Below are 24546 nucleotides of genomic sequence, written 5' to 3'. Positions count from 1 at the left end.
ATGGGGCACATGTTAGAAATATTAATGTTTGCTACACATCATTTTCTATCAACTGATGGAGACAAAAGACCTGAACTTTTGGTGGGTGATCCCAGTAAGTAAGGCTCCATACTGGGGGCACACTTTTGTAAGATTAGACATAGCAACTCTTCAAAGTCTTCACTAGTCAGAAGAAAAACAGAAAGTCAGCCTAGAGTAATCAAAAACACTGAAAATTTCTTTAAAATTTGTTTGCAATAGACAGTTCTGATGACAAACAGTCTTCAAAATATTCATTAAAGATATTTGAAATTAGATTTAGCCAATACTTGTGAACAAATAAGCATGTGATTTACACAAAATGTCTTGCTTATTATTTAAACAACCACAGAACTGATCTGTGGTTTAATATTTTCACTATGCTAGTGGAATACAAATTAATATGGTGCCCAATTAAGCATTTATTTACATGTATATATATTCTACATTGAACATATGTATTCAGCCTTCTATATTGAACATTAAACAAGTTAAAAGGATCAGATGAGTGATCCACACTTACTTTCTCCATAATTTTTCGAACTCTTCATCTTCCATGTGATACCCCAGTTGCTTCACCATTTCCCGGAACTCAGGAACCAGGATCCTAACAGGCCCTTCAATGTTCCTCTGAGGCAGAATTTCAGTCAGGTCCAAAAGCCTAACATTAGACAGGTGAATCAGGGGAAAATACTCCTCTAACAGAACAGAATTTCATACAATACCTACATTGCATTTAATCTGTCTGGAAAATAAAGCTTGACTAAAAGGCACAATACTGCAAATGCTGGAAGCAAACTCAAAGTATGCTGGAGAAACTCAACAGATCTAGTAGCAGCTGTGGTTCTGAAGAAAAGTCATACACGATTCAAAATATTAACTCCGTTTAACTTTCTACAGATTCTGCCAGACCTGCTGAGTTCATCCCGCATTCTGTTTTGTCAGAAAATAAATCTTTCTGAAATCACTTTTCAAATTGCAAGATTCAGGACAACGAATACTAGGTTTTCTTCATTCTTTGTAATGCCATCTCAGCTTTTGAGTACTCACACACATACTCTGCATGGTTATGTTTTCCATTTTGTGTAAAGGAGGTGTGGGAAATGGTGTGAAATAGATTTACAGGGATGAAACCAAAACTAAATGGTTATCTGTATTATGAATGACTGAAAACAGATATATATTTGTATGTCAGTTACTGATTTGTAGTTAAATACACTTTGTAGTCAATTAAAACATTTGTTCAGAAACAGAAGCTGAAAACAGTCATGTTCTAACAATGACTATATACCTGAGATAACCATTTAATTTTAATAATTAATATACGAATAACACGGTGGCATTTTTGTTTAATTTGTAAAGGATTTTTCCCAGTGTTCTGCCAATATTCAACCCTCAACCGACATTGATAAAACACACGATGTGGTCATCAATTCATTGATCTTTGTGTAAGTTGACTATGAACACATTTGCTCCAGCATTAACCTGCAGCGAAACAATGACTGTTTCAAAAGTACTTTCTGGGATATACCACAAAGTTTGCAAGAGTGCTAGAGAAATTCCCTCCAATTCCATCAAATTGAACTCTGGTAGATTTTAGAAAGGTGAAGAATGAGCTAGCTGAGATGAGATATAATTTAGTACATGGGTCTGTAGAGAAATTGGCTATACTTTCCCTCATTGCGATTTACAAATTAAAAAGCTGATTTTTAAATACTTGCTGCCTTATTTTCTGAGTGCTGCTCATGAATTTGTCAAGTATATGGATAAAAATAGATTCAGAAAGTGCTGGAGAAATTCAGCAGGTCTGGCAGCATCTTGGAGGGAGAAAGAGAGTTAACAGTGTGAATCTAAAACAACTCTTCCTCAGTTCTGTTATGGTTGAGACTGTATCCATTCACAGATGGTGCCAGGTTTGCTCAGTTTCTCCAGCATCCACAATATTTTGCTTTCATTTAGGCAGATGAATGGCCTCTGACATAATTCCTACCTCTGCTTTACTCTATCCTTCAGCTGCAAGTGCACTTGGGAGGCAGTTGCCAGAACCTTGTCACTGTGTCGGCTCACAGGATCGAGCCAGGAGGCTGTTCTCATCAAAATAGGGTCTCTAGCAGCTGCATAAAAGTCTTCGCATTTAATGACAGGCTTTTCATTTAGCTTGAACCTGAATATAACAATTGTTAAAAATATATAGCATTAGCATTTATTTGCATCTCTGGTATGATGCTTCATCTCAATTTTTCGCTACATTGCAGCTGTTGCTTTTACAATATTGCTGGTTTCATTTGGAGTCTTAAAATGTTGACAGCACTGAAAGAAGCACTTCAGCTCATCGACAATCCATTTATTCTCATCCCACTTTCCAGCCCATAGCCTTTGTAGGCTATGATGTTTCAAGAGCTCATCTAAGAAGGTATTAAATGTCTGACGATTCCTGCCTCTACTAGCCTTTCAGGCAATGAGTTCCAGATACCCCGAATCTTCTGTGTGAAAAAAACTTCAAATTCTTTTTAAACTGCCTGCATCTTATCTTAAAACTGTGCCCCCTAGTTACTAACCCCACTACTAAGGGAAAAGACTTTTCCCCTATTTAACATGCCCATGCCCTCAGCTTTGTACACTTCATTCAGATTCCCTCTCAGCCCTCTGTTCTGAGGAAAATATCCCCAACCAATCTAGTTTCTCTTCATAGCTGAATCAATTCAGTCCAAGCAACATCTACAGTGAGATTACATCCTCCCTATAATGTGAAGACTAGAGCTGCACACAGTACTCCCGCTGTAGCTTAAATAACTATACACAGTTCCATCATAAACTCTGATCTTGATCAGGGAGGACAGCATGAGGAATTTTTTTCTTCTTTGAATTATTGTCTGGTTATGTACTGCCCAAAAGGCTGGAAAACGTAAAATCTTTCGAAAGGAAATTTGGTATAAACTTGAAAAGTAGGCTCTGGTTGGAAAACAGTAGGGGAGTTGGACGAGAGATACTAGGACCTGCAGATGCTGGAGAATCTGTGATTCTCCAAGGGTTTAGTCCCAACACATCAGCCTTCCTGCTCCTCTGATGCTGCCTGGCCTGCTGTGTTCTTCCAGCTCTATACCTTGTTACCTCAGGGGAGTAGGACTGATTGAAGAAATCTTTCAAAAAACTAGTCCTACCAAATTGGACATACTTTGCTGTTTAGCAATTAGGAATAGATACCATGAATGGGTTGAATGGGGTGAACATCTCAGTTACAGGATGTTCAAGTCCCAAATGGAGAGGATATAGATGGCACAGAAAGCAACACATCAAATTGAACTGGGGTAGATTTTAGAAAGGTGAAGAATGAGCTAGCTGAGAGGAGATATAAATTAGCACACAGGTCTGTAAAGCAACAATGAGATGTTTAAAGAATCCTTAGTTTTCAAATAGATATATGCCATCACTAAAAATAGGCTATTTTGAATTTTAGGTGGCGATGGATGAAAACGAGATTAAAACAAAATTAAAATTAAAAAAGAGGCCACATGAAGCCTATACATACCAGCACATCTATTGTCATGAATATTTCAATATATTGAAGATTAATATTTAATTATATCAACTGATTCAATATTTAGAACTAATTTCACTTTGAAGTGAGCTAGCACCTGCCCTTTCAAAATGGCTGCAGGCTGGCTAACCTGCAAAGGGAATTAAAAAATGAACACAAATAACTTTGTTAAGGAACTGATTTGCATTAAGATAATTTGAAGCAGGCAACAAGTAACAAACATTGTAAAAAGGATAATTATCGCAACCCATTAGGCAAAACAAAGAGTGCTGAGGACCTTGCTGTCTGTTTCAACAGCACCTTGATACCTTTGACAGTGGAATACGTACGGTATTGCATCCTTACAGGTATCATGGGTCAGTAATTACGTGAATTAAGTTCCCTTTTGTGAAAAGCTAAGATTACAAGCTTGTCTGGTGATTACCAAAGGGATTAACAACCAAGACGATCTGCAGGTTGAAGTAATACTGCAGTATTTCTCTCCAAAGAGTTATTCCAAACTTGGGCTCTGACTGTTACAGTTTGTTAAATCACTGATGGAGAAGTGAAAAATGGGGAGGAATTTCAAATGTTACAGTGCCCACCTTGGAAAAGCACTGACTGTGATTTAGCAGAGGCTGCTGCCAGAGAATAATCAGCTTACACTGGTCACAACCACACCAGAATTTCAAGATTTTCCCAAAGAAAATACAGATTATATCTTTTATTCTACAAATGGACATTAAACTTTTCCAATTCCACTTCCTTCCACCTTGCAATTTGGATGGTGTAACAATGTTTATATTTTCAACTGAATTTTTTTTTGAGAAGTGAGATTTGGTTGATTTGTTTTTTCATAGCTCTACATATAGTCAAGCACATATTTAATTGAAAAGTGCATTATTAAAAAAAATTGAAACTTTGTTATGACCGACCTCAGGAATGAAGAAAGGAATTTATTCAACCCTCCAGACTTGATTTACCAATATACTATGTCTGTATTCTACAGGTTTACTCTGTATTTGGATATTGTAGTTATGCTAAATGACTTCCACACTATACAATATTGAAACTTGCAAAGTACTGATATAGAACACCTTTAAAACAAGATATCCACATCGTACCAGACTGGTACCTATGTATCACTGTACAGATCTACACTGATGTCCATACAGTATTAGTATATGACACAGGTATTTGATATCTGCAATTAAGATTAATGTTAAGATTATTGATCTGTGGGTTGAACTTCTGAGGGGGTATTCCTGGAGAGCAACATTTATATTTTCTAGGTTTCTCCTGCCTCTCTAACAAAGTTAGGCAATCAGATTAATAGCCTATAGCAATTCACTCCACGGCTGGCTCCAATTATATCCTTTAGTCAAATGAATGATTATGGGAAAACATTACATCTCTGCCCCACCCTCAAGGTGTACAAGCCCTATATTTCTTTCAAAATGAAACTCCTGCTCTTGAAGATGGGCATCGAGACACAGCTCAACACCAGGGAAAAAACTGATTGACTGAAAATAATATTTTGCCTAAAACTGAATATGAAATATCACATTGCTCTGCAATAAAACCCTTTTCAAACCACTCACCTCAAAAGAAGTTGCTGGTATTGTCTTGGTGTGATAAATCGTCCCAAGAATTTTGTCAGAACCATATGGAGAACATCCCTAGGAGAATGAATAATCTATTAATCAATCAATCAATCTCTTTACAACTCCATATTGATGGCATACATGCCTTCACAGCTTGTTTTCATTGTCATAATGACAATTAATTTAGACCATAACACAATAAGATGTACGAGCGGAAGTAGGCCATTCAGCCCATCAAGGCTGATCTGAAAGCCCTCAATTCCACTTTCCACTTCTTCCCCGTAATCCTCGATTCCTCTACCAATTGAAAATCTGTCTATCTCAGCTTTGAATAAACTTAACAACCCAAATTCATTGGGGAAGAATTCCTCAAATTGAATACACTGAGGGAAGACATTCCTCCTCACCTTTGTCTTAAATAGATGACCACTTACTCTGAGATAACATTCAAAACTCTGCCACAAGAGGAAGCGAACTCTCAGTACTTGTCCTATGTAGCCCCCAAAGAATCTGATATGTTTCAATAAGGTTTCCTCTCATTCTTCTAGACTCCAGTAACTACAGGCCCAACCCACTCAGCCTCAACATGGAAGAATATCTCTCCATACCCAGAATGAATGCCAGTAAACATTTCCTTAGATTTACCTGTTAAGCTGTCCTCTTCCTTCAGGATCATTAGCTTTAAAGAGTTGTTTTACTGCAAAGTAGCCACTGGATATTATTTTCTCTCGCAGCTCATGTTCCAGCTGAAAAACAGAACAAGAATTGTGGTATACTTTGAATAGCTTCTGTACTTGGTGAATAGTGCAAGTGACCTTTAATTAGGAAAGGGTATTGGAAAAACTGCACACAAGCCAGTATCCCATCACCATGTTACCCTATATTTACATGGGGTGTGACCAGGTAGCTCAGAGTCAATACTCAGACTGAAAAGACCCTCTGAATCTCCTGTTTATATCTGTCAGCCAGGGCTCACCGACGGGTCCAAGTTAACAACCCCAATCAAAGACTTCATAGTCAATGAGATCCACCTGGCCGTGGTACAAATCAGTACAGGTATGAAGGAATAGGAAGCTAAAATGACATTAGAAAAGTCTGCCATATTCTAACCAGTACCTCATCAATCTCAATTCTGAGCTGGGTCCCAGGTCGAGATCTGTTGCTTATCTTGCTGCTTTGGCTTATTCTGCTCTCAGTACGATTTTCCAGATCTGCTCGCTGACCTGTAATAGTAAGCAAATTTATAGGCCTGTTTATATCATATGTATCACAATAACACAATCACTGAGCACTACATTTTAAAGTAGAGAAAGACTCTATACATCCTTTAGCTTTGTCTAACTTTTGAAACAGACTGTACTATCTGACAATCCATCAATATCTATGAAAAAATTACTTCTAGTACAATCATACGTCATTCACTCTATTTTGTTAGAGGTACCAAATGTTGGGTGTTCCTCAGCTGCAGCCTGACGAGTACATTCCAATCTGTGAAGATCAAACAACAATAAAACTGAACTGAACTTGGTGACTGCATGTAAATAAAAGGGATTGATTCAAGAGTGATTCAAGAAGTTAAATTATATCTTACAGCCTTAAAGGCATTTAGCAGCAAAGTGATTCAGCTGTCCTTATAAAATATCAAAACCCCTGATTCAGAATGAATAGTGGCATAGAGGGTTGCTAACAGCTGCAAACTAACATTTTGTTCCATTTCTTATTTCATACTTTCAATACCATACATGCATTTTCTTCTATGAGTTGCAGTAAAACTGACTTGGACAGAGAGAGAATGCATTGATTGAAGCTGAACAATGTACATAAACTTGCAATGAAAATCTACAGATGCTGCAGAGAAAGCAACCTGTTGCAAACTGTCTGACAGGAAAACAACAAAGGGTGAGGCAATGAAAATACTGAGAATGGTTTTGCTATTCTTCCAGATATTTGCTTTACAGAGGTTTACATGCGACATACTACACAGAAACAGGCCACTTGACCTAACTGTTCAATGCTGTATTCCCGTACTCCACTCCATATTTCCTCATCTATCATTGTTAGCCTCTATTGTCCTCTGCCTCAAATGCAGGTCCAGCTTTCCAATTAATGCATTTAGACCATTGAGTTCCACTATTCCCTATGGCAGCACGTTCCAAATTTTAATTTAATTTAAAATTGTATTTTAATAGGCGTTCTAATCTGTAATGTTATCTGCAGTGTACTTATAGTCTAAGATTCCTTTGTTCCTCTACCCCAACTAGACTCAAGGTTTCCAAGTAATAAGTGGCCTCGCTATTCTTCCTGCCAAACTGTACTACTGCATAATTATCTGTGTTGAACTTCATCTGAAAATTATTTGTCCATTCTGCAACTTTCTTTATGTCATTTGTTGCAGTCCTCCTCATTATTAACTTTCTCTCCAATATGGTGTCAGCCTTAGAGTAAAGGGAAGACTTTTTAGAATGGAGATAAGGAGAAACTTCTTCAGTCAGAGAATGGTGAATCTATGGAATTCACTGCCACAGAAGGCTGTGGAGACCAGGTCATTGAGTATGTTTAAGACAGAGATAGATAGGTTCTTGGTTGTCAAGGGAATCATGGATTACAGGGAGAAAGCAGGAGGATGAGGCTGAGAAATTTATCAGCCATGATTGAACAGTGGAGCAGACCTGATGGGCTGAATGGCCAAATTTCTAATCCTTTGTCTTATGGTCTTAATAACAAAGAATTTTAAAAATTTTCAATGCAGAACTCATATCTAAAGAATTATGTATAACAATTCTCTGAGGTTAAAACAGTCCAAATATATTATTTAAGGTCATTTTGCATCATCTCCACCAACTTGTCAATGTCTTTTTGGAGTTCGATGCTATTCTCCAAACAGTTTACAGTGCTACCAAGTTTTAGATCTTTAGGCAAGATTGAGCTCCTAAGGAAAAGCAAGAATCTTAATGCCAACCCCTTGGGAACTCCACTACAATCATTCCTTCATCTTGAAAAAAATACTTATTCACCGCTACTCTGTTTCTTATTACTCAAACCAATTTTGTATTAACATTGCTATACTGTCTCTTTTAATCCATGAGTTATACATTTCTTCTTGAGTCTGTTGTGTGTTATTGTATTGGATGACTATTGAAAATCTATGCATGCTAAATGAACATAATTTCTCTCATCAAATGTCTCAATAAACTCCAGGAAATTAGTCAGACACAATTATCCCTTTAAAATCCATACTGACTCTTGCTCATCAATCCACCTTTAGAAGACTTTGGGCTTTCTATTGGCTAACAGTCTTTTCTAATAATCCTTTTAATATGCTTTTAAGCTTCCCTCTGAACCTTCAGTATTCCTCTTAGAGTTCAATTGTATTTTCTACTATTGTAAGCACGCTGCTTCTTGTATATCTTAATTTCAATTTCTTTTTTGCATCATGGCTGATCTGATAATCCTCAATTCTACTTTTCTGCCTTTTCCCCATAAATCTCTTAAAATAATCTATGTATCTCAGCCTTCAATATACGTAATGACCTAGCCTTCACAGCTTTCTGCACTAAATAATTCCACAGAATGCATTACTCTCTGAGAGAAGAAATTCCTCCTCATCTCTGTCCTAACACCCACTATGTGTGTAGCTTGCTCTGAGTCAGTCTACCTTCCTCTGTATCAGTACAGATTCCCCCATCAGTAACTTCTCCCTTGTCAGTAACCTTTCCCTCCATCAATAATATTTCTGTCAGTAATTTTGTTTTAATCAGTAATGTTTCTGCCAGTAACATCTCTCTCTGTCAATAACATCTTCCTGGGCATGATTTTTTAATTGGTGGAGTATTCTGCCCTGCGACCAGAAGACTCAGCCTAAACACATTCCCATAGATCATAACAAGTTGCATGAAGTGGCTGAAGATGGGATTCCATGCGTCACACAGATGTACACAAATTTGATTGTCTGGAAGTTTGGAAATCCCAGCAGCACTAGTAGCTGCAGTGGCCAGAACTGGGACTATAAAAAAAACCCAAAGAACTGCAGGTGCTTGGAATTCGAAATAAAAACAGAAACTGCTGAAAAAACTCAGCAGGTCTGGCAGTATCTCTGGAGAGAAAGCAGAGTTAATGTTTCAGATCTAGTGATCCTTCTTCAGAACTGTTGGTAACTACAAAAAGGTTGGTATTTATGCAGAAGATGGGTGGGGGGAGGAATAGTTGATAGGTGGAGATGGAACCCAAAGTGAGAGAGAAACATAGTTGGACAGACAAAGGAATGGATAGAGGTCAGTATGGCAGAATGAATAGCTGCTAATAGGGACTATTAGTAGCTGACAATGGGTGCGTGGTAGCAGCCCAAGTGATGACAAGGCCTGGTGTGTGGGGTTGGAGTAAAGACACAGGGGAGAAAGTGCCCAAGTCCTCAAACTTTTGAACTTGACACTGAGTCCAGAAGGATGCAGGGTCCCAAAGTGGAAAATGAGTCAATGTTCTTCCAGCTTGTGCTATGCATTGCTGGAGTACTGCAGCAAGCCTGAGATAGAGACGTTAGCCAGGGAACAGGGTGGTGTGTTGTAAAAGCAGACAACTGGAATTGCAGGATAATAAAATGTGAGGCTGGATGAACACAGCAGGCCAAGCAGCATCTCAGGAGCACAAAAGCTGACGTTTCGGGCCTAGACCCTTCATCAGAGAGGGGGATGAGGGGAGGGAACTGGAATAAATAGGGAGAGAGGGGGAGGCGGACCGAAGATGGAGAGTAAAGAAGATAGGTGGAGAGGGTGTAGGTGGGGAGGTAGGGAGGGGATAGGTCAGTCCAGGGAAGACGGACAGGTCAAGGAGGTGGGATGAGGTTAGTAGGTAGCTGGGGGTGCGGCTTGGGGTGGGAGGAAGGGATGGGTGAGAGGAAGAACCGGTTAGGGAGGCAGAGACAGGTTGGACTGGTTTTGGGATGCAGTGGGTGGGGGGGAAGAGCTGGGCTGGTTGTGTGGTGCAGTGGGGGGAGGGGATGAACTGGGCTGGTTGAGGGATGCAGTGGGGGAAGGGGAGATTTTGAAACTGGTGAAGTCCACATTGATACCATATGGCTGCAGGGTTCCCAGGCGGAATATGAGTTGCTGTTCCTGCAACCTTCGGGTGGCATCATTGTGGCAGTGCAGGAGGCCCATGATGGACATGTCATCAAGAGAATGGGAGGGGGAGTGGAAATGGTTTGCGACTGGGAGGTGCAGTTGTTTGTTGCGAACTGAGCGGAGGTGTTCTGCAAAGCGGTCCCCAAGCCTCCGCTTGGTTTCCCCAATGTAGAGAAAGCCGCACCGGGTACAGTGGATGCAGTATACCACATTGGCAGATGTGCAGGTGAACCTCTGCTTAATGTGGAATGTCATCTTGGGGCCTGGGATGGGGGTGAGGGAGGAGGTGTGGGGACAAGTGTAGCATTTCCTGCGGTTGCAGGGGAAGGTGCCGGGTGTGGTGGGGTTGGAGGGCAGTGTGGAGCGAACAAGGGAGTCACGGAGAGAGTGGTCTCTCCGGAAAGCAGACAGGGGTGGGGATGGAAAAATGTCTTGGGTGGTGGGGTCGGATTGTAAATGGCGGAAGTGTCGGAGGATAATGCGTTGTATCCGGAGGTTGGTAGGGTGGTGTGTGAGAACGAGGGGGATCCTCTTGGGGCGGTTGTGGCGGGGGCGGGGTGTGAGGGATGTGTCGCGGGAAATGCGGGAGACGCGGTCAAGGGCGTTCTCAATCACCGTGGGGGGGAAGTTGCGGTCCTTAAAGAACTTGGACATCTGGGATGTGCGGGAGTGGAATGTCTTATCGTGGGAGCAGATGCGGCGGAGGCGGAGGAATTGGGAATAGGGGATGGAATTTTTGCAGGAGGGTGGGTGGGAGGAGGTGTATTCTAGGTAGCTGTGGGAGTCGGTGGGCTTGTAATGGACATCAGTTACAAGCTGGTTGCCTGAGATGGAGACTGAGAGGTCCAGGAAGGTGAGGGATGTGCTGGAGATGGCCCAGGTGAACTGAAGGTTGGGGTGGAAGGTGTTGGTGAAGTGGATGAACTGTTCGAGCTCCTCTGGGGAGCAAGAGGCGGCGCCGATACAGTCATCAATGTACCGGAGGAAGAGGTGGGGTTTGGGGCCTGTGTAGGTGGAATTGCAGGGCCATTTTTGCGGGCAGAACATAGGTGTTCTGTGAAGCAGTCACCCAGTTAACACTTTGATTCCCCAATGTTGAGGAGACCATGTTGTGAGCAGCGAATGCAGTCGACTAGATTGTGTGAAGTGAGGGTAAGTGACATTTTAACTGGAAGGTGTATTTGGGCCCTTCGACACTGAGCAAGGAGAAAGACATGTGTTACACGTTCTGTGGTTGCAGGGGAAGGTGTCGTGGGGCTGTGGGGAAGTGTTAGGTGTAGAGAAGCACTGGACCAGGCTGTCCTGGAGGGAATATTCCTATGGAAGACTGGCAAGGCAGGGGAGGGGTTTATGTGTCTGGTGGTGGCATCCCATGGGAGGTGGTGGAAATGGCAGTTAATGATCTTTTCAACATGGATGCTGGTAGGATGTTAGGTAATGGCAAGGGGAACCTTATCACTGTTGTGGGAGGGAAGAGCGGGGGTAAGGACTGAAGTGCAGGAGATGGGTCAGACCTGGCTGACAGCCCTGTCAACAACGGTGCTGGGGAATCCTCAGTTGAGGAAGAAGGTGGGCATATTTGGTGACCCCCTGTCTAAGCTGGCATCTTCAGTACAGAAGCAATGGAGATGGAGGAACTGGGAGAATGGAATAGAATCTTCGCAAAAAGCAGGATGTGAGGATGTATATCCATGTAACTGTGGGGATTGGTGAGTTTGTATTGGATATTAGTGGCCAGCACATCCCCAGAAATGGAAACAGATATGTAGAGAAAGGAAATGGAGGAGTCCGAAAAGGACCAGGTGAAGGTGAGACAGGGTTGGAAATTGGAAATAAAATAGATAAACCTTTACAATTCCAGACAAGAGAGGAAGCAGCACCGATGATTTCATTGAAATAGCTGAGGAAACACTGTGGTTGGGAACTGGTTTCTGTCTCTGTCTGTGTCTGTGTGTGTGTGGTATCTCCCTGTTTCTGTGTGCAGTATCTCTCCATTTCTGCCTCTGTTTGTAGCATCGCTGTGCCTCTGCGTGCTGTATGTTTGTCTCTCTGTGTGCATTATTTCTGTCTCTAACACTCTGTGCGCAGTATCTCTTCGTCTCTGCCTCTCTATGTCTGTGTCTCTGTCTCTGCCTCTCTGTGTGCTGTGCATTTGTCAGTCCATGTGAAGTATCCTTCATGTCTTTGTGTGCAGTATCTTTCTGCTTCTCTGTGCGCAGTATCTGTCTCACCATGTGGACTATCCACTCAGTCTCTCTGTGTGTATCATCTCTCTGTCCCTCCATGTGCATTATCCCCCTGTCTCTGTGTGCACTGTCCCCCGTCTCTCTGTGCGCACTGTCCCCCCGTCTCTCTGTACGCACTATAGCCCCGTCTCTCTGTACGCACTATAGCCCCGTCTCTCTGTGTGCACTGTCCCGTCTCTCTGTGTGCACTATCCCCCAGTCCCTCTGTGTGCACTATCCCCCAGTCTCTCTGTGTGCACTATCCCCCAGTCTCTGTGTGCACTATCCCCACGTCTCTCTGTGTGCACTGTCCCCCGTCTCTCTGTGTGCACTATCCCCCTGTCTCTCCGTGTGCACTACCCCCTGTCTCTCTGTGTGAACTATCCCCCAGTCTCTCTGTGTGCACTATCCCCACGTCTCTCTGTGTGCACTGTTCCCCCAGTCTCTCTGTGTGCACTATCCCCGCGTCTCTCTGTGTGCACTGTTCCCCCGTCTCTCTGTGTGAACTATCCCCGCGTCTCTCTGTGTGCACTGTTCCCCCGTCTCTCTGTGTGCACTGTCCCCCAGTCTCTCTGTGTGCACTGTCCCCCAGTCTCTCTGTGTGCACTGTCCCCCAGTCTCTCTGTGTGAACTATCCCCCAGTCCCTCTGTGTGCACTATCCCCCAGTCCCTCTGTGCGCACTATCCCCCAGTCTCTCTGTGCGCACTATCCCCCAGTCTCTCTGTGTGCACTATCCCCGCGTCTCTCTGTGTGCACTATCCCCCCGTCTCTCTGTGTGCACTATCCCCCAGTCCCTCTGTGTGCACTGTCCCCGCGTCTCTCTGTGAGCACTGTCCCTCCGTCTCTCTGTGTGAACTATCCCCCAGTCTCTCTGTGTGCACTATCCCCCAGTCTCTCCGTGTGCACTATCCCCCAGTCTCTCTGTGTGCACTGTCCCTCCGTCTCTCTGTGTGAACCTTCCCCCAGTCCCTCTGTGTGCACTATCCCCCAGTCCCTCTGTGTGCACTATCCCCCAGTCTCTCTGTGTGCACTATCCCCCAGTCTCTCTGTGTGCACTATCCCCCAGTCTCTGTGTGCACTATCCCCACGTCTCTCTGTGTGCACTATCCCCACGTCTCTCTGTGTGCACTATCCCCACGTCTCTCTGTGTGCACTATCTCCCTGTCTCTCCGTGTGCACTACACCCTGTCTCTCTCGGTGCACTGTCCCCCAGTCCCTCCGTGTGCACTATCCCCCAGTCTCTCTGTGTGCACTATCCCCCAGTCTCTGTGTGCACTATCCCCACGTCTCTCTGTGTGCACTGTCCCCCGTCTCTCTGTGTGCACTATCCCCCTGTCTCTCCATGTGCACTACCCCCTGTCTCTCTGTGTGAACTATCCCCCAGTCTCTCTGTGTGCACTATCCCCACGTCTCTCTGTGTGCACTGTTCCCCCAGTCTCTCTGTGTGCACTATCCCCGCGTCTCTCTGTGTGCACTGTTCCCCCGTCTCTCTGTGTGAACTATCCCCGCGTCTCTCTGTGTGCACTGTTCCCCCGTCTCTCTGTGTGCACTGTCCCTCAGTCTCTCTGTGTGCACTGTTCCCCCGTCTCTCTGTGTGCACTGTCCCTCAGTCTCTCTGTGTGCACTGTCCCTCAGTCTCTCTGTGTGCACTGTCCCCCAGTCTCTCTGTGTGAACTATCCCCCAGTCCCTCTGTGTGCACTATCCCCCAGTCCCTCTGTGTGCACTATCCCCCAGTCTCTCTGTGCGCACTATCCCCCAGTCTCTCTGTGTGCACTATCCCCGCGTCTCTCTGTGTGCACTATCCCCCCGTCTCTCTGTGTGCACTATCCCCCAGTCCCTCTGTGTGCACTGTCCCCGCGTCTCTCCGTGTGCACTATCCCCCAGTCCCTCTGTGTGCACTATCCCCCAGTCTCTCTGTGTGCACTATCCCCCAGTCTCTCTGTGTGCACTATCCCCCAGTCTCTCTGTGTGCACTATCCCCCAGTCTCTGTGTGCACTATCCCCACGTCTCTCTGTGTGCACTATCCCCACGTCTCTCTGTGTGCACTATCTCCCTGTCTCTCCGTGTGCACTACACCCTGTCTCTCTCGGTGCACTGTCCCCCAGTCCCTCTGTGTGCACTATCCCCCAGTCTCTCTGTGTGCACTATCCCCCAGTCTCTGTGTGCACTATCCCCACGTCTCTCTGTGTGCACTGTCCCCCGTCTCTCTGTGTGCACTATCCCCCTGTCTCTCCGTGTGCACTACCCCCTGTCTCTCTGTGTGAACTATCCCCCAGTCTCTCTGTGTGCACTATCCCCACGTCTCTCTGTGTGCACTGTTCCCCCAGTCTCTCTGTGTGCACTATCCCCGCGTCTCTCTGTGTGCACTGTTCCCCCGTCTCTCTGTGTGAACTATCCCCGCGTCTCTCTGTGTGCACTGTTCCCCCGTCTCTCTGTGTGCACTGTCCCTCAGTCTCTCTGTGTGCACTGTCCCCCAGTCTCTCTGTGTGCACTATCCCCCAGTCTCTCTGTGTGAACTATCCCCCAGTCCCTCTGTGTGCACTATCCCCCAGTCCCTCTGTGTGCACTATCCCCCAGTCTCTCTGTGCGCACTATCCCCCAGTCTCTCTGTGTGCACTATCCCCGCGTCTCTCTGTGTGCACTATCCCCCCGTCTCTCTGTGTGCACTATCCCCCAGTCCCTCTGTGTGCACTGTCCCCGCGTCTCTCTGTGAGCACTGTCCCTCCGTCTCTCTGTGTGAACTATCCCCCAGTCTCTCTGTGTGCACTATCCCCCAGTCTCTCCGTGTGCACTATCCCCCAGTCTCTCCGTGTGCACTATCCCCCAGTCTCTCCGTGTGCACTATCCCCCAGTCCCTCTGTGTGCACTATCCCCCAGTCTCTCTGTGTGCACTATCCCCCAGTCTCTCTGTGTGCACTATCCCCCTGTCTCTCTGTGTGAACTATCCCCCAGTCTCTCTGTGTGCACTATCCCCACGTCTCTCTGTGTGCACTGTTCCCCCAGTCTCTCTGTGTGCACTATCCCCGCGTCTCTCTGTGTGCACTGTTCCCCCGTCTCTCTGTGTGAACTATCCCCGCGTCTCTCTGTGTGCACTGTTCCCCCGTCTCTCTGTGTGCACTGTCCCTCAGTCTCTCTGTGTGCACTGTCCCCCAGTCTCTCTGTGTGCACTATCCCCCAGTCTCTCTGTGTGAACTATCCCCCAGTCCCTCTGTGTGCACTATCCCCCAGTCCCTCTGTGTGCACTATCCCCCAGTCTCTCTGTGCGCACTATCCCCCAGTCTCTCTGTGTGCACTATCCCCGCGTCTCTCTGTGTGCACTATCCCCGCGTCTCTCTGTGTGCACTATCCCCCAGTCCCTCTGTGTGCACTGTCCCCGCGTCTCTCTGTGAGCACTGTCCCTCCGTCTCTCTGTGTGAACTATCCCCCAGTCTCTCTGTGTGCACTATCCCCCAGTCTCTCCGTGTGCACTATCCCCCAGTCTCTCCGTGTGCACTATCCCCCAGTCTCTCCGTGTGCACTATCCCCCAGTCCCTCTGTGTGCACTATCCCCCAGTCTCTCTGTGTGCACTATCCCCCAGTCTCTCTGTGTGCACTATCCCCCAGTCTCTCCGTGTGCACTATCCCCCAGTCTCTCCGTGTGCACTATCCCCCAGTCTCTCCGTGTGCACTATCCCCCAGTCCCTCCGTGTGCACTATCCCCCAGTCTCTCCGTGTGCACTATCCCCCAGTCTCTCCGTGTGCACTATCCCCCAGTCCCTCTGTGTGCACTATCCCCCAGTCTCTCTGTGTGCACTATCCCCCAGTCTCTCTGTGTGCACTATCCCCCTGTCTCTCTGTGTGAACTATCCCCCAGTCTCTCTGTGTGCACTATCCCCACGTCTCTCTGTGTGCACTGTTCCCCCAGTCTCTCTGTGTGCACTATCCCCGCGTCTCTCTGTGTGCACTGTTCCCCCGTCTCTCTGTGTGAACTATCCCCGCGTCTCTCTGTGTGCACTGTTCCCCCGTCTCTCTGTGTGCACTGTCCCTCAGTCTCTCTGTGTGCACTGTCCCCCAGTCTCTCTGTGTGCACTATCCCCCAGTCTCTCTGTGTGAACTATCCCCCAGTCCCTCTGTGTGCACTATCCCCCAGTCCCTCTGTGTGCACTATCCCCCAGTCTCTCTGTGCGCACTATCCCCCAGTCTCTCTGTGTGCACTATCCCCGCGTCTCTCTGTGTGCACTATCCCCCCCGCGTCTCTCTGTGTGCACTATCCCCCCGTCTCTCTGTGTGCACTATCCCCCAGTCCCTCTGTGTGCACTGTCCCCGCGTCTCTCTGTGAGCACTGTCCCTCCGTCTCTCTGTGTGAACTATCCCCCAGTCTCTCTGTGTGCACTATCCCCCAGTCTCTCCGTGTGCACTATCCCCCAGTCTCTCCGTGTGCACTATCCCCCAGTCCCTCTGTGTGCACTATCCCCCAGTCTCTCTGTGTGCACTATCCCCCAGTCTCTCTGTGTGCACTATCCCCCAGTCTCTGTGTGCACTATCCCCACGTCTCTCTGTGTGCACTATCCCCACGTCTCTCTGTGTGCACTATCTCCCTGTCTCTCCGTGTGCACTACACCCTGTCTCTCTCGGTGCACTGTCCCCCAGTCTCTCTGTGTGCACTATCCCCCAGTCGCTCTGTGTGCACTGTCCCTGCATCTCTCTGTGTGCACTGTCCCTCCGTCTCTCTGTGTGAACCTTCCCCCAGTCCCTCTGTGTGCACTATCCCCCAGTCCCTCTGTGTGCACTATCCCCCAGTCTCTCTGTGTGCACTATCCCCCAGTCTCTCTGTGTGCACTATCCCCGCGTCTCTCTGTGTGCACTATCCCCCCGTCTCTCTGTGTCCACTATCCCCCAGTCCCTCTGTGTGCACTGTCCCCGCGTCTCTCTGTGTGAACTATCCTCCTGTCTCTCCGTGTGAACTATCCCCCAGTCTCTCCGTGTGCACTATCCCCCCGTCTCTCTGTGTCCACTATCCCCCAGTCCCTCTGTGTGCACTGTCCCTCCGTCTCTCTGTGTGAACTATCCTCCTGTCTCTCCGTGTGAACTATCCCCCAGTCTCTCCGTGTGCACTATCCCCCCGTCTCTCTGTGTGAACTATCCCCCAGTCCCTCTGTGTGCACTATCCCCGCGTCTCTGTGTGAACCTTCCCCCAGTCCCTCTGTGTGCACTATCCCCCAGTCTCTCTGTGTGCACTATGCCCCCGTCTCTCCGTGTGAACTATCCCCCAGTCTCTCCGTGTGCACTATCCCCCAGTCTCTCCGTGTGCACTATCCCCCCGTCTCTCTATGTGCACTGTCCCCCCGTCTCTGTGTGCACTATCCCCCTGTCTCTTCGTGTGCACTACCCCCGTCTCTCTCTGTGCACTGTCCCCCAGTCTCTCTGTGTGCACTATCCCCCAGTCTCTCTGTGTGAACTATACCCCAGTCCCTCTGTGTGCACTATCCCCCAGTCTCTCTGTGTGCACTGTCCCCCCGTCTCTCTGTGTGCACTGTGCCCCCGTCTCTCTGTGTGCACTATTCCCAGTAGCTCTGTGTGCACTATCCCCCAGTCTCTCTGTGTGCACCATCCCCCCCGTCTCTGTGTGCACTATCCACCAGTCTCTCTGTGTGCACTATTCCCCAGTCCCTCTGTGTGCACTATCCCCCAGTCTCTCTGTGTGCACTATCCCCCAGTCCCTCTGTGCGCACTATCCCCCAGTCTCTCTGTGTGCACCATCCCCCCTGTCTCTGTGCGCACTATCCCCCTGTCTCTCTGTGTGAACTATCCCCCAGTCCCTCTGTGTGCACTATCCCCCAGTCCCTCTGTGTGCACTATCCCCCAGTCCCTCTGTGTGCACTATCCCCCAGTCTCTCTGTGCGCACTATCCCCAGTCTCTATATGTGTCATCTCTCTCTCTCTCCGTGTGCACTATCCCCTTGTCTCTCTGTGTCCATTATGAACACACGGCCCGTCTCTCTCTCTCTCTCTGTGCCCTATTTCTCTGTCTTTCTGTGTGCACTATCCCGCCATTGCTCGGTATGCACCATCTCTCTGTCTCTGCGCGCACTATCTCCACTTCTCTGTGTGCACCATCTCTATCTCTGTGCACTATCCCCAGTCTCTGCGGGTCTCTCTGTGTGCAGTATCTCTCTGTCTCTGCGCCAGCCTCTATCTCCCTGTGACTGTAGGTTTCTCCCAAGCAGTTAAAAAGCTGGCCTCTACGTCACCGTCCCATGCATCGACTCACCGAAGATGGGGAGCCGGGGTTTTTCAGGGTCAGTCCCGAATGTCACCTCCACTCCCTCGGGAACATGGGCCAGCGACTCCCGCGCTCCTCGGGCCGGCTGCAGCTCCTTGCTGCGGCCGTAATGAGGCGAATCCATTGGCTCTTTACCCCCGCTGCGGTCAGTGGGCGCCGGCCTGTCCGGTCCCGGGAACGGATCGGCCGATGTCTTGTCACCCGTCCGAGAGAAGCCCCGGACACTGATGGTCTCCGGGTCCCCGAGGCGGGACAGCGGGTGCTGGACGTACTGCAGCCGGGGAGTAGCGTGGCTGGGAGGCCGGGGCACTCCGCCGAGAGCTGCCATCCTTCGGAAAAGCAAGAAAAATAAACGGAATTTACAGTATTAATTTCAAAAGACGGAGAAATGTAACCGGACTGTAGCAACTTTTCACCAGTTGGTGACTCTGTGTCTCTGAGTCAACAAGGAGACGTTGCCATAGGCAACACAGTAAGCCCAAATCCTTCTCATTAAATTACTTTAGCATGCAGAAAGCAGGAGGACGTCGGTTTCAGGCAGCGCCATACAAACACAAATGCTGCAAATGAACTATCAACAGCTGCACTTGAACACTGGCAGCATTGTAACTTACAGTTTGTGCCTATCTGGAATATGGGCAAGCTTGTTCTGTCAGCCAAAAGTCTATCTTGAGTTTGTAGTTTTGCAAACAAAATATCTCAGCAGGTATTTTAAGAACCTCAGATGCAACTAGGCTATCAGTGCCTGCATTGGGAGCACAGGCATTGTTTTTATGCTGAAATGGTCTCCAAAATCTGCTGATGGAAGAAGCAGTTTCACAGATAGAAACATAAGGAATTGGAAGGGAACTTGAGAGAAATTGAAGCTGTTCTTAAATCCATCCTCCTGCTAGTGATAGACCATGGTCACTGGTGCTGATTGGCTGCACTCATTTTGCGTTTCATGGGACAATAGCAGCTGGTATCTCATGATTTTTGAGTCTCAGGTAAGAGAGGCGGTATGAACTGCCAACAGAACAGAGGATGCAGCCATGAGGCAGATATCTGATCTGTGAGAGCTACTGGATCTGAGTACACCGAAGTAATTGGAAAGAAGATCTGGGGCTCAGTGACCAGTGGTGTGCCACAGGGATCTGTTCTGGGACCTCTGCTCTTTGTGATTTTTATAAGTGACTTGGATGAGGAAGTGGAAGGGTGGGTTAGTAAGTTTGCCAATGACACGAAAGTTGGTGGAGTTGTGGATAGTGTGGAGGGCTGTTGTAGGTTGCAATGGAACATTGACAGGATGCAGAGCTGGGCAAAGAAGTTGCAGATGGAATTCAACCCAGAAAAGTGTGAAGTGATTCATTTTGGATGGTGGAATTTGAATGCAGAATGCGGGGTTAATGGCCGGTTTCTCAGCTGTGTGGAGGAACAGAGGGATCTTGGGGTCCACATCCATAGATCCCTCAAAGTTGTGACCTAAGTTGATAGGGTGGTTAAGAAGGCACATGGTGTGTTGGCTTTCATTGGCAGGGGAATTGAGTTTAATAGCTGTGAGGTTATGCTGCAGCTCTATAAAACCCTGGTTAGACCACACTTGTGTTCAGTTATGGTCGCCTCATTATAGGAGAGATGTGGAAGCTTTAGAGAGGACGCAGAGGAGATTTACCAGGATACTGCCTGGACTGGAGGGCAGATCTTATGAAGGAAGGTTGAGAGAGCTGAGGCTTTTTTAACTGGAGTGAAGAAGGATGAGAGGTGACTTGATAGAGTTTTACAAGATGATGAGAGGCATAGATAGAGTGGATAGTCAGACACTTTTTCCCAAGGCAGAAATTATTATTAGGAAGGGGCATAATTTTAAGGTGATTGTTGGAAAGTATAGGGGAGATGTCAGAGGTAGGTTCTGCACACAGATAGTGGTGGGCGTGTGGAATTTGCTGCCGGCGGTGGTAGCGGAGTCAGATACTTTACAGACTTTTAAGCGTTTCTTGGATATGCACACAGAGGATAGTAAAATGTAGGGTAGGCAGGGTAGATTGACCTTAGTAGGATACTAGGTTGACACAACATTGTGGGCCGAAGGGCCTGTATTGCTCTGCGCTGTTCTATGTTCTAAGACCAGATTTTATACATTTGAACCTCAGATGATATCCCAAAGCTGCACCCCACCTTTCACTGTCTACAGATCTGAAGGCCTAGAATATAAACAGAGAATGCTGGAGAAACTCAGCGGGTCTGGCAGCATCTCTTTTTATTTATTCATTGCCCAGGCAGCATTCGTTGCCCATCCCTAATTGACCAAAGGGCACTTATAAGCCAACTACATTATTGTGGGTCTGAAGTCACACGTCGGACCAACCATGAAAGAATGGTAGTTTCCAGATGGGTTTTTCTGACAATTCACAATGGATTCAGGGTCATCATTAGACTCTTAATTCCAGATATTTATTGAATTCAAATTCCACCATCTGCTGTGGTGGGATTCAAACCAAGGATCCTGGGTCTCTGGATTAACAGTCCATCTATAATACTACTTGTCCATTGCCTCCCCAAGACAGAAAAGCTAAAGTTAACAGTTCAAGCCTGTTGAAGCAAATGAAATACTGCATATGGTATCTCTATAGCCTTTTCTCACTGATTAGTACCTTGAATGGCCCCTGTAATCGACATGAATGTAGTGATCATTCTGTATTTGTTTTAGATCAGGACTCTGAAAATCAGAGTCCAAGAATCAGAAGGCTGACCCAATAAAACATTATGTTTCAAAAAAATTCGAAATGAAATAGATCCTTCTGACATGAGTTATTTCACCGAACCTCCAAAAGAGGAGGTAAAATTAGAATTATAAGATCTTAAAGAGACCAGAGTGGGAGGATAACAGGTCAATGTTTTGTTTTGTGAAGGAGACTAGGGCACACGGCCCAAAGTGTTAATTCTGTTTCTCTCCACAGATGCTGCAGACTTGTTGTGTTTCTCCTGTAATTTCTGTTTTTGCTTCAATAATTTCTTTGATGATTTTTAAGGTGCTTAGACATGTGAAAATGAGAAAATGACTTATTGACGTTGAGGGTCTAATACTGTCACTCATTTAAAATAGCAATGAGAACCTTTTCCTCTCAGAGTCATTAGTCTGTGAAATTGTCTTCTCCAGAAAGCAGTGGAAGTAGGGCTCCGGATTTATTGAAGGTGAAGTTAGATTATTGATAAACAAGGGAGACAAGTATTATATGGGGAGAAGAAAGAGGAGTTGAGACCAAATCAGCTGTGATCTTATTGTACCGCAGTTTAGACTTAAAGGGGCTACGAAATCTAATCTTATATTCCTACAGCATACCAATCCGCTCTGCAAAAATTAGAAGTATAATTGTTTACTCAATTTGCACATTCAGATATGATTGGTAATAAGTGCAATGGAGGTTAAATGTCATTAAAGCACTCATATGCAGTTGTGTTTGTTGTTTGGATATTGGTTCCATGGCTCCAGACTTACCTGGAATTCATCAGTAAATGTGCCAGATGCCTGGGTACTAATTGTACCTAATCCTTGTATCACTTTACACCAAAACAATATTCTTCTTTGTAATCAGCAGCAGAGCTTGCAGGGACCTGTTTGATTTGATTACAACTTTAAGTCATGAAGAAAAAGTTTTGACTTATCAAATTGTACACTATTGATAGCTTCTTGCTGTACACCACTATACTTTTTCTGTATTTTTCTTTCACTCCCAAGCTGTTTTGTGCCTGGTTTTCAATACAAATGCAAGTGTGAACATAGGGAGGCAAAGCAAGGAAATTGATAAAACTAGGAAACGCAGATGCTGGAAATCTGAAATTGCTGGAGAAACTCCAGGGTAAATGCAACTGACCTGAAAATGTGGGAACAAATGCCTACATTCTTAAGAGACTGATTCTATTTACAGTTAAGTGTAATACATTGACAATAGTGAAATATAAATCTGTGTCCTGGGGGGTTGCCATTGGCCAGAAACTGAGCTGGACTCACCTTACAAACACTGTGACTGCAAGAACAGGTCAGAGACTAGGAAGTAACTCACTCCTTGACTCCCCAAAGTCTAATTATCATCTCAATGCATACATCATGGGTTTGATGACATTAGACATTATATCTGCAGGGCACTATTCTCATTTGAGACATTTCCCATCTTAGAGAATTCTAGGTTTGAGATTAGTGTCAAAAGCAACCAGAACACAAGAATGGCATCATATGTTGTGACTTCTAAGTAAGTCTCGTCTCCTATCCAAAATTGGCATCATTGCAATCCATTTGACTGGAAAGTACTCCATTTTATCATGGTGTTGCTTCCTATCCTGCAAGCCTAGAATAGTGGTAAGCAACTGAATAAATCCAAGCCAGTCTCTCCACCTTTGAATGTGCACAGTTATAGAAAAACAAATTATCTGATGTTTACATTAACAAACAAGTAGTTTTATGAAATAAATAATTGCTTAAAACTCAAGCTGATAGATAATATTTCAGCTGTTATTGAACTGCACCTCATGCAGAAATGCCAATTATCGGTATTTGGTCACAGAAAATTCCAAAATAGCTTATATCTTAGTACTTAGTAAAACAACTTAGAAAGGAACTCCAAAACATTGTTTGTGATCACTCAGACCAGAACCATACCATAGGATTTCATTTGAACTTTTGGATCTAAATGGAAACAGTGATATTATTTTATGCAGTGATATCCTGCAGGCTCAAGCCAATATTTTCTTTTCTTGATTAATTGGGATTATCTTAACGTCTAATACGCTGCGTTCCTGCAGTAGCAGTTTCACCACACTTTAATACTTCATTACATTCTCCTCTGCATGAGAGCTGAAACCATGGTTCCTACTTGCCACAAAGCAGCATTGTAACACCGTAATTCTGTCCACAATGCAAACAAATCATTTTTATTGATGTCCTCTCGAAAACCTGACTCCCATAAAATACTTAAGTTGTTAAGTTATAATACATAAAAAGTAAATTGGAATATAAAGCATCAAGACAAAATATTGGGTGCAAAGGTTTGCTCAACAGACTACATTTCAAAAACCCCTGGATCGTTTCTACTATTTGCCTTTCCAGTTTCTAGAGCTTGTGTAAACTTTGGATTGGGTCAAATGATGAGTGAACATTTCTGAACCCAGTGTACTGTATCTAAGTAACTGCATTGAAATACAATGCCATCAGAACATTACAATTAAAAGTAAAGTTCATTGTATTTAGAGTCATAGAGTAATACAGCACAGGAATAGACCTTTTGGTCCTACTTGTTGGTGCTGATCAGACATTCCAGTCTGACCTAATCGCATTTGCTGGCATTTGACCCATACTCAAATATTCATTCAAATTTCTTTTAAATATTGTAATTGTACCAGCCTCCACCACCTCCTCTGTCAGCTCATTCCATACAAGCATCACCCTCTGCATGAAAAAGTTACCCCTGAGTTTCCTTTTAAATCTTTTCCCTCTCATATTAAACCCATGCCCCCTAGTTTTGGACTCCCCTATCCTGGGAAAAAGGCCTTGACTATTCACCCTATTCGTGCTTCTCATGACTTTATAAACTTCTACAAGGACTTTTCTCAGCCTCCAATGCTCCAGCCTATTCATCTTCTCCATATAGCTGAAACCCTACAAGCCCAGTAACATGCTTGTAAATCTTTTCTCTACCCTTTCAGCTGAAACAACATCTTTCCTTTTTTTTCAACAACATATGAAAGACCGGGTAAGAGTTTGGACACATAGAGTACGACAAGCTAGGCAACAAATTAAAAAGCAGCATCTCAAAGTTAATAAACTCTG

General features: G+C 45.6%; 1 protein-coding gene across 1 annotated transcript in view; it reads right to left on the bottom strand.

The window, feature by feature from the left end:
- The window catches only part of si:ch211-197n1.2 (EF-hand calcium-binding domain-containing protein 6), a 100460-nt gene extending 78174 nt beyond the window's left edge, over nt 1–22286 (bottom strand). Inside the window, exons 1-7 of the mRNA XM_048527715.2 lie at nt 22222–22286; nt 18735–19075; nt 6256–6362; nt 5785–5885; nt 5137–5214; nt 2009–2182; nt 542–679 (exon numbers count right to left, since the gene is read on the bottom strand). Coding sequence (XP_048383672.1) covers nt 542–679; nt 2009–2182; nt 5137–5214; nt 5785–5885; nt 6256–6362; nt 18735–19075; nt 22222–22232 — 950 coding nt within the window. The 5' untranslated portion in view covers nt 22233–22286. The remainder of the gene's footprint in view (nt 1–541; nt 680–2008; nt 2183–5136; nt 5215–5784; nt 5886–6255; nt 6363–18734; nt 19076–22221) is intronic.
- Between the last annotated feature and the right edge of the window lie 2260 nt (nt 22287–24546).

Source organism: Stegostoma tigrinum, chromosome 3 (assembly GCF_030684315.1).
Source record: "Stegostoma tigrinum isolate sSteTig4 chromosome 3, sSteTig4.hap1, whole genome shotgun sequence".
Taxonomy (NCBI): domain Eukaryota; kingdom Metazoa; phylum Chordata; class Chondrichthyes; order Orectolobiformes; family Stegostomatidae; genus Stegostoma; species Stegostoma tigrinum.
The sequence above is the reverse complement of the archived record's forward strand: the minus strand, read 5'-3'. Positions and strand labels throughout refer to the sequence as shown.